This window comes from Sceloporus undulatus, chromosome 2 (assembly GCF_019175285.1).
Source record: "Sceloporus undulatus isolate JIND9_A2432 ecotype Alabama chromosome 2, SceUnd_v1.1, whole genome shotgun sequence".
In the NCBI taxonomy this organism is placed as follows: Eukaryota; Metazoa; Chordata; class Lepidosauria; order Squamata; family Phrynosomatidae; genus Sceloporus; species Sceloporus undulatus.
The window spans coordinates 103,513,113-103,522,466 of record NC_056523.1 but is presented as its reverse complement, the minus strand read 5'-3'; the positions used below and the strand labels follow the sequence as shown (position 1 = coordinate 103,522,466).

General features: G+C 38.9%; 1 protein-coding gene across 2 annotated transcripts in view; it reads right to left on the bottom strand.

Annotated features, from left to right (window-relative positions):
• Positions 1–842: 842 nt before the first annotated feature.
• The window catches only part of RNF14 (ring finger protein 14), a 63,277-nt gene continuing 54,765 nt past the window's right edge, over positions 843–9,354 (bottom strand). For both annotated transcript variants that reach the window (XM_042451236.1, XM_042451235.1), the window contains exons 3-8: positions 8,244–8,392; positions 7,133–7,645; positions 5,719–5,947; positions 4,681–4,853; positions 1,966–2,096; positions 843–1,127 (exon numbers count right to left, since the gene is read on the bottom strand). In XM_042451236.1, coding sequence (XP_042307170.1) covers positions 1,079–1,127; positions 1,966–2,096; positions 4,681–4,853; positions 5,719–5,947; positions 7,133–7,645; positions 8,244–8,392 — 1,244 coding nt within the window. In that variant the 3' untranslated portion in view covers positions 843–1,078. The remainder of the gene's footprint in view (positions 1,128–1,965; positions 2,097–4,680; positions 4,854–5,718; positions 5,948–7,132; positions 7,646–8,243; positions 8,393–9,354) is intronic.

Genomic DNA, 9,354 nt, shown 5'->3' with positions numbered 1-9,354 from the left:
GCCTTGCTGGTTCAGGGCATTTCCCTGTGCTAGCACATTGGCTGTAGAATATGCTTAAAACCTAGCCATCAGGCTAGATCTGGTTACAATATCTAGATCTTTGTATTGTAGTATTTGCTTTTTATGCTGCTTGTAAATTGCATTGTATAGTATTTTACTTGTTGTAAACCGCCGTGATCATGGGAAAGGCGGTATATAAATAAAATTTCATTTCATTTTCATTTCATTAAGATTTTATAGGAAAGGTTCATCTACATAAATAATAAAAGGCTATTTCACATCATTTGCTGGCCTTGGACTGAGTGAGCGAACAGATTTGCAAATACAGTCCATCCTCGCCTTACGCGGGGGATCCGTTCCGGATCCCTCCGCGTAAGGCGAATTCCGCCTATGCTTGAGCCCCATTGGAAACAATGGGGCTCGTGTGCGGCGGCGCGGGCGCGCAACGGGCGCACGCGCCCATTCAATTGAATGGGACGCGCCGCCCCTTCCGCCCCGCGCGCGCCCCGCGGCTTGAGTGCGTATGCTCAAGGCCGTGTATGGCGCGGGCGTACTGTACTATATACTATTTGGAAGGGCAGCTTAATTAATGCACTTGCAGAGTCTAAATAATATATTCAATCATTGTCAGTGTCAGAAAATCTGCTTCCATGTAGGGTGAAATTCAAACAAGGGTCACATTCTCATTAGAATATGTTTTGTAGCAATGCACATTTACACTATTACTTGCATGGTAATCAAGGATAAAGGCAACCAGTTACAGTCTACTGTTTCCCTGCTTTTTCAGTATCAGTTTCTGTGGTAACAGGACAATTTACAGGAAAAAAGCACATGATGTAATGTTAATGTTAATTAAATTTAATTTGAAAATTATAAAAGGACCTTATATCATACCATGATGGCAAAGTCATTTAGGGACAAACACTGTTCTGCCGGAATCTTGAAGTGCTTCTCTCTCATCTGTCTGTGTTCAAAACAACCTTGAACAGAGCATGGGCGGCTGTGACATAATTTTAATGGGATTTCTTGAGTGGATTTTCTTTTCTTTTTTTCAGTTTAATTTGTTACTGGGTGGAGACTATACATCTTCTTCTAAATTAATATCATGCATCAAACCTTGAAATAACCTGAGATACACAAGAAAATAAGTTTAAATTATGAATCAGACAATCATCCAATTTTTTTCTAGTCATGCACACTTAAATTCAGCTCACATTTTCATTCCTACGGGCCCTTTCTTCCCACAAACAGTCCACTCATGTAACCAGCAGAATTATGTGGAAAAGATTTTCTCTGGATTCTATGACTGCCATTTGCAGAGCTATAAGCAGAAATCCTGGTCATGGAAAGGCAGTAAATCGGCTGGGATACAGCCTCTCCCCAATACAATCTAGTTTACTGTATGCAAGGAGCTGTATGATTTGAGTGAGTGTTCAAATATGGCCATTCTCCACATTCCACAAAGGAAAGAACATTGCCATTTATTTCTGATAATTAAACTGGCACTTTTTGCTACCTAAGAGACAGATAAGCTCAACATCAACCTGAGTCTTGTAATGTTCTGTTTGGTTCCTCAAAACAGCATATGTATACAGTAAGCCTTAATACCTGTTCTGTACTCAAGAAAGAGACAGCAAATGGCTATGCTATCCTGTGCACTGAGTACTGCCCAACTATCAAGAATGATAGCTCCCAACCTTGGGTGTTCAGATTTATTTGGTTTATTGTTCCGATTACCAGACCATTGCCTATGCTGCCTGAGATCTGAAGCTCAAGTTCAGTGACACCAGGGGATCCAAGTTGGGAACTACCTAGACACAGGTTACTGAAAGTTGTTAGCATGGTGTTTCATGTGGTGCACTGAAAATTTTCAAGATTTTATGTAAACACAGGCAATATGTAGTGCATATCTTTCAGCAGTGTTTAAAATATACATATCTATTAAAGAGATATACCCATACTTACCTATTGAAGCATGGGGAGGCTGGATCATTAAAATGCAAGTAAGGGTCTGTCTTGGAGAGAGAACCCATGCAACACCAACAGAAATGCTTATGGCACGCAGTGCATGTCATCTTATTACAGCCATCAGACTTCTGATCATTGTGGAAACAGGCGGAGGGAGAAGAGAAAAGAAAGCACAAAGAACTTAAAGGATCCATTTTGTCATATGCAACAGAAAGTCCTGAACATTAGACTTTTAGATAATCACATACTTGCTAACTGGAATTTGAAAAAAAAAAAGTTATTCTTTTCCATGTCCAACAATTCACATACACACAATCATACTGATAACTACTATGTTGTACTTTCAGCATGTTTCAGCATTCTACATCCTTTAACAAAATGTGTATGTTTCAGTTTCCAGAACGGTATTCAAATGAGCCTGTTGCAACAATCATGAAAACAGTCTTGTGACACCCAAACCTTGCACATTTACAAAGGACTAAAGTTCACATCATCAGCAACGTGAAATATTAGCCTAAGATGGCAGATCAGCAACCAGGAAAAGAGGAAAAGTTTCAGAATGAAGTATCTAATCAGTTTCAGCATCAAAGGCTCACTCATCTGCTCTTCTTCCAATATAATGCTAACTGCCAACTGCCAGCAATGTATTTCTGCAGTCTACATAGAATAGGTCTGCCTCCATGGGGAAAAAAAAGAGATACACATCTGACAACAGAGTCGGTAACCTTTTAGCCTCTGTTCTTCCCCAATTTTTGAAATTTAACTTAGCTTGACATTCATAATTCATGTGATACCACAGTCTGAAACTACTGAGGCCAATCTACCAAGAACATCAGTTAAGTCACCTACAGCTCAAATAGAGATCATGGGTTTTCAACCTGCCACTAGTGTTTGTTATCTGATCAATACAACAGGGAAGACGTAACCTCCAGAGAACAGAGTGGCCCTGCTGCCTGCCTGCTTGCTGCTGCCCCTCTCCCCTATGTGCTACTGCCTGAGACTTCCATTGTGTTCAAAGGTGTGCCCCTCTGGAACTGAAGCAGATTACCACCTGTCACCTTCTCAAAAATGGACCGAAACTGGGTGACTGAGGTGGTGGGTCCACAACTGAATAATGCATTTTCCCTTGGAGGATTTGGACACTGCCCACTTTGGACATGGTCCAAGTACAGAATCATAGAGTTGGAAGAGACCACAAAGGCCATCCAGGCCAACCCCCTGCCATGCAGGAATACGCAAGCAAAGCACTCCACACAGCTGGCCATTCAGCCTCTGTTTAAAACCTTCAAAGAGGGAGACTCCATCATACTCCAAATGCTGGAAGAAAATATTGAGAAGACAAAGTATGAACCATAAAGATGAACCATAACCTACTGCTGAACAACCTAAAATACATCTCTGGACCCTATGTTGCAGTCCAATGGTCTTGAAAATCTTGAGATCCTCATCTATAGTTATCATGTTCCTTCTTCATACTTTCTAATTTAACTGGTTGGTATGATAGGAAAAATTTTATATAGTACATTCAAATACAGTAAACAATGACTTTCCCATCTTTTATCCCAAATCATCTTTCCCACTTTCTGACAGCAGCTCCTACAAAAGTTTTAATATTTCATGAGTCACAGAAAGCAGAGATTGTCTCATCCTTACACAAGCAGTTTTGTGAAATAACAATTCCCTGCTTGAAGGTCCTAAGATATTATTATCAGGTCCCTTTCAGTCACCCTGAATGAGAATTTGGCTCACGTCAGAACTGTGGTATCAGAACTATATGGCCCTCCTGATATTATTGGACTTCAGCAACCAGCATTCCTCACAACTGTTTAGGCTGCTAGGTTTTCTCAGAGGTGCAATTCATAAACATCTAAGGGGCTGAAAAATTCCCATCCCGGCTGTGGAATGGACTTATACTCAATTTTGCCAGTACTGATATTCAAAAAGCCTGAGTCTTTTAAGGCAAGAAACGTATAGCATGTAGCATATGGCCATTGATTTTCTAGGCACTCAGCATCTTTTGCCAAAAGGAAAGGTAAAGCAAGCATGTGCCAATAAATGGAAAATAATGTCATGAATGAAAAAAAGAAACCTCAAAGAAATACTGAGGGGGAAAGAGGAAAAAGCGTCCCTCCCTTGTTTTACTTTCCATTCCATTACCCTTAGAACTGCAAAAAATAATTTAGTAGAAAGGATACCAGCCTTGAGGCATTGAGATTGTTTTCTGGGGGGAAATGACAAATTGTTATTCAATTGGGATTGTGCATGGGCACTCAGAGGGTCAAGGTTCCCTCACAAATAGCTGAATTGGTATCCTCAGACTTTAATTTTTTTAAAAGAAAAATTATCAGTACAAAAATTGAACACATTGACCTGAACATACACATCACATAATGGTAGAGCTCAGGAAAAAAAAAGAACTGGTAAAATTCCCAAACAGTAGATTAAGAAAAGAGAGAGTCAAGAGGATAACTCCAAAATTGAAAGTGGGAGATAGAATTATGAGAGAAATTTAAAAAGTGCTTTGTAACTATTTTGAGCCATTAAATAAAAAACATAATACACATCTGGATCAAATAGATAAGCATGTTGAGATGTGTGTAGTGATGAAATTGGCAGATATACAGAGTGGGAAATTAAAGAAATTATCCTGAGACTTTTAAAAATAGACATATTTTGGTTCTCTCAAATTCTCATTCTCTACCCTGAACTCACCTCTATTGGAGTTCCACAAGAAGGACACGGTTTTGAATTTCTTTCCAACCATTCTTTACTTTCCATTTCCTCCAGAGCCTTTTCAATTACTCTTTTCCCATAGCGTTGCTCTAAAAACCTTTTAGTGGTCTCATCTGCTGAAAGGTACTCATCCCGCAATTCCAGTAACTTCTCTAAGACAAAGAAAGTAACAAAACCAAGTTGCAAAACATGTTAGGCGGATTTACCTAACACTCTTCTTTAGACAAAAGAAATGCTATTATTGGTTAGTTTTGCATATTTAACCTATACAGAACAATCAATATGGGCCATCAAGCAGTGTTAAGGCTTTCTCTCAGTCCTGCTACCATCCACAGGCTCACTTGCAGAAGACATGAGAGAGAACCTTCTCTGGAATGCCCTTCCAGGGGAGGCTAGACTGGCCCCCTCCCTGCTTTCCTTTTGCTAGCAAGCAAAGATATTTTTATTTAAGCAAGCTTTCTATGATTAAGCACAGAAGGTTCCTGTTTTTAATATCTGAATGATTTTTAAATGATTTTATAGTGCTTTAATATGGGGATTTTAAACGTTATTGTAAATGTTTTTAACTTGTTGTCTCCCTGGGATAAAGGTAGCAAATAAATGAAATAAATTTAAAAAATAATTGGCTGGAACTCCAGCCCATCCTATAAATTAGTTTAATCAATACAGATTAATGGTTACATGACTATACTGCAGAAAGATTAATTTTATAATAGAGCATCTGAGCTAAGCGCTTCACATTTCTCCTTCTCTTTCTAGACTTTATAGGCAGTACAACCTTTCATACTGGACTGAAGAGGCCCAAAAATGCTAAGACAATATAAAGGGTGGGAGGCTAATATCATAACAGAAGTCCACAAAATAAGCTTCATCCTTAAAGAATTTCACTTAAACTATCCTATGGCAACAGTATTTCTTGAACAAATGCCTACATCAAAGGGAGAAGTGGAATCATTAAAGCATTTAGCATCCCAAAATTCCAAACTTGAATATCTTTTCATTTTGTGTTCCGCTCACCTGAAGAGATTTTACATGGCGAGACACCATGGTAAGTCATCTTACATATTGTACAGAAAGCATAATTGCAACTGGAACAGATGCCCATAGTGCAACATGGTTCCTGCATCACTGGTGTTTGGCAGCATGGCCGTGGGCAATAAACCACATCTGACATCAAATCCAAGCTGGACTGAAGCAATAGGCGATCGTAACGTGCAAAAAGTTGCTCTCCAACCAGCTCTTTAACCTAGAAGAAAGGTGATCCTTAAAATGGTGAATTCTGTGTATCCAAAGATGAAGCAATATTCCATTTACAAAAAAATACACAAAAACCCACACACCCCAAAAAACCGAAGGGCAAAAGAAAAGGTAAAAGAATGAATTTAGATGCTTTGCAGCTAAATTTATTACCTTTTCCTAGAAATTCCAACTAGTAGTGTTTACTCTCAGTGTATATCCCTAATTGGAATTTATTACAGGCTCCAGACATGCATATCCATTCCACTGTAACAAAAAATGTGAACTGCAATCATCTACTCTAGATTTAAGCTTGTGTTCTGACTTAGTACACAAATGTTCCACAAATGATGAATTATTATTATTATTATTAACCTTTATTTATAAAGCGCTGTAAGTTTACACAGCTAAAGAATGCAGCCTAAATCCAACATCATGCTGGAACCTGATCAATAACAGTACAGGTAGACTCTTCTTTATTCGACATACTTGGGGCCAACATGTTTTTGATTTTAGAGGCTTTCCAATTTTGGAATATTTGCACATGCATAATGGGACACTTAGAGATAGGAAAAAGTCTGAACATGACATTCATTTATGTTTTGTATACACCTTATACACATTGCCTGAAGGTAATTTTATAGACAATATTTTTAATAAATGTGTGCATGATACAAAGTTTATCTTCATTGAACTACCAGAAAACAAAGGTATCAGTATCTCAGCCACCCATGCAGACAATTTTGGAATATTTCGGAATTCCAAATAAGGGAGACTCAACCCATACAAGAACATTTTCTCAACTTTCCCTTTCTTCTTGCATCCTCCACAGCAGCTGAAACATATGCCTGGAGGGTTTCTTAGGCTTTGAAAGCAGGTTTTGAAGGGGGTGAGCTGAAGATGGGAGGAGGAATCACTGCTTCCACTAGAGGCTCTAATTTCCTCACTGGAAGCATCTCACTAGATTAGGCCTCCCCCATCTTTAATGCAGTGTTCTGGGTTCTACACCTTTCTCTTTTATGATGCGTCTGTTAGCATTACTCAAATCTGAAATCCTTTTTGTAAAGGCAGGGACCAACTATCAAGCAAACTCTCATTTTGTGGTGTACACTATTTATACTGAATTTTAAAGACAGCACTAGATTTAAACTGTACTATTTTAACAGACTAAGGAAAAAATGTGTTTGTTTTTTACCTGCCCTGGAGTGGCAACACAATGACATCCAGGTTCCGGACAATTCAGGCAATGGACCTGCCCATCTTTGATTTGAATTTCAAAATAATCCTTTAAGCAAGCCTTGCAGTACACATGCCTGCAGTCCAAAAAGTACATACATTCACTTCCCAGCTTCTCAGAAAAACAAATATTACATGCATGTGTTTTATTGTTGAAGCATTTTTCTTGTTGGGCATGGTCAAAATCTAAAATTTCCCTAATCAAGTTGGATAAAGACTCAACATCTTGCATTGCTCTTGTATCAAGGCTTTCTTCCTGTGCTGTGGCACCAGCCACTGCATCAGAGCAAACTTCCTCTTTGCTTGTCCTGCTTTGCTCTTTTTCTTGTCCACATATATTTGGCTCATATGGGGAAGAAATGTTCAGATAGGTGAGTGTTTCTTCTTTGAGAAACTGTATCCAGGCAAACAAGACCACAGAACCTCTGTTTTCCTCCCATATGCTGTCTAAGTGCTTGCAAAGTGCAGTGAGCTAGGAGAGAGAACATAAACAAAAGAGTAACATAAAATCATCCCCTTCCTTCCACAACTCCCGGGGCAATTACAGTTGAGTTCTTTACATAAATGTCAGATTTCAAGATCGAGGCATGAATACATCAAAGCTGCTACAGTATACATTTCTGAACTGAAACAGGACAGAATTATACACCCTGATTTAGGAGACATGTCCCCACTCACCAATGGAAATCCACTGGGTAACCTTGGGAAAATCATGATCCTTTATCTTAAGAGGAAGCCAACATAAACCCCATACGAACATATCCAGCCAATAAAACCCTACAGTAGGGTCACTGTACATCAGTTTCAACTTGAAGACACATAACTACAGTAACAATATCCCAGCTGTGTGCAAACAACAAATGAAAAATAATTCCTGAATTTTTATAGGCTAGTTACAGTATTTCTCTAGCCAAAATGTGACATTTAATTATGAAGCTTTTTGTAAGCAGCCTTTTGTCGGCATCCAGAGAATAATTAATCATTCCATTAATCCTCCCCTCACTCTTTTTTTTTTTCTTTAAATCATTCTGGTGAACTACATGAAGAAGCATTGAAGATCTGTGCCAAACCTGTGCCTGGGAGAGCCACTTGCTATTGAGGGTGAATGCAGGTGGGGAGGTCGACGGGTAGTCTGCTGGAAATTCAAAATTCAGCACTATTGGAGGTAAAAAGCAAACTGTGCATTCAAACTTGTTCAGAAGCGTCTCTGCCTGGTTGCCTGAAACAAAATACATCTGATAGTGTAAGGGAGATGCAACTTTAAAGTTATGCTGCTTAACTGAATTATTTGATAGGATATCTGTAAAGTGTCTCATCTTTTGAAATACAGTATACAACCCGGTGCAATGGTTTCTGAATACAGGAAAAGAGCTGTTTGACAGTGGAATATACTGCCTTGGAGAGTAGTGGAATCTCCTTCTTTGGAGGTTTCTAAACAGAGGTTCATGGTCATCTATTGGAAGTGCTTTGATTGTGTATGGCAGGGCTTGGAATTAATGGTCCACTTATGTCATCAACAAGTCTAACTCCAGACATGCTTACAAGCTGCTGTACCAATTCTAGTGCTACTTGAATGGAGCACAGAAGAATCTTGCCTCTATAGAATGAACCTCTACACAAAGAAACTCTATACAATGGAAACTAGGAGTTGCTGACCTACCAGTTTATTTACTGTTTACATAGCTGACAACCCTTGTTATCTGCTAACCAATTAAAGTTTGCAGTTTATTCCAAGGCTCTTTTACCTGTTTACATTTACATACAAATGTTGCCCAAATTTCCCCCCTCACTATTTTCAAAATTCTAAAGGTTTTTGAAGAACAACGAGACCCCTTTTGTGGGTAAAATATATGAAGCACAAATAATTGATGGTTTTTGCAACCTTCTATATATCATATTTGTCATTCACATAAGCTATAGAACTGCTGTGTTGTGAGACTTCACTGCTATGCCCCAGTCACATGATCTAATTCTAGGCTATGAAAGCCTTCTGACCACAAAACAAACAACATTCTGAGTGGGAGTACTGGCTGCTACCAGACTCCCAGAATGAATGCAATTTGATACTGGTTTAACTGCTATAGCTCTATCCAATAGAATCCTAGGATTTGTAGATTGTTGTGCCACCAGAACTCTCAGACAGAGAAGGATAAATTTCTCACAAAACTACAAATCCCAGCA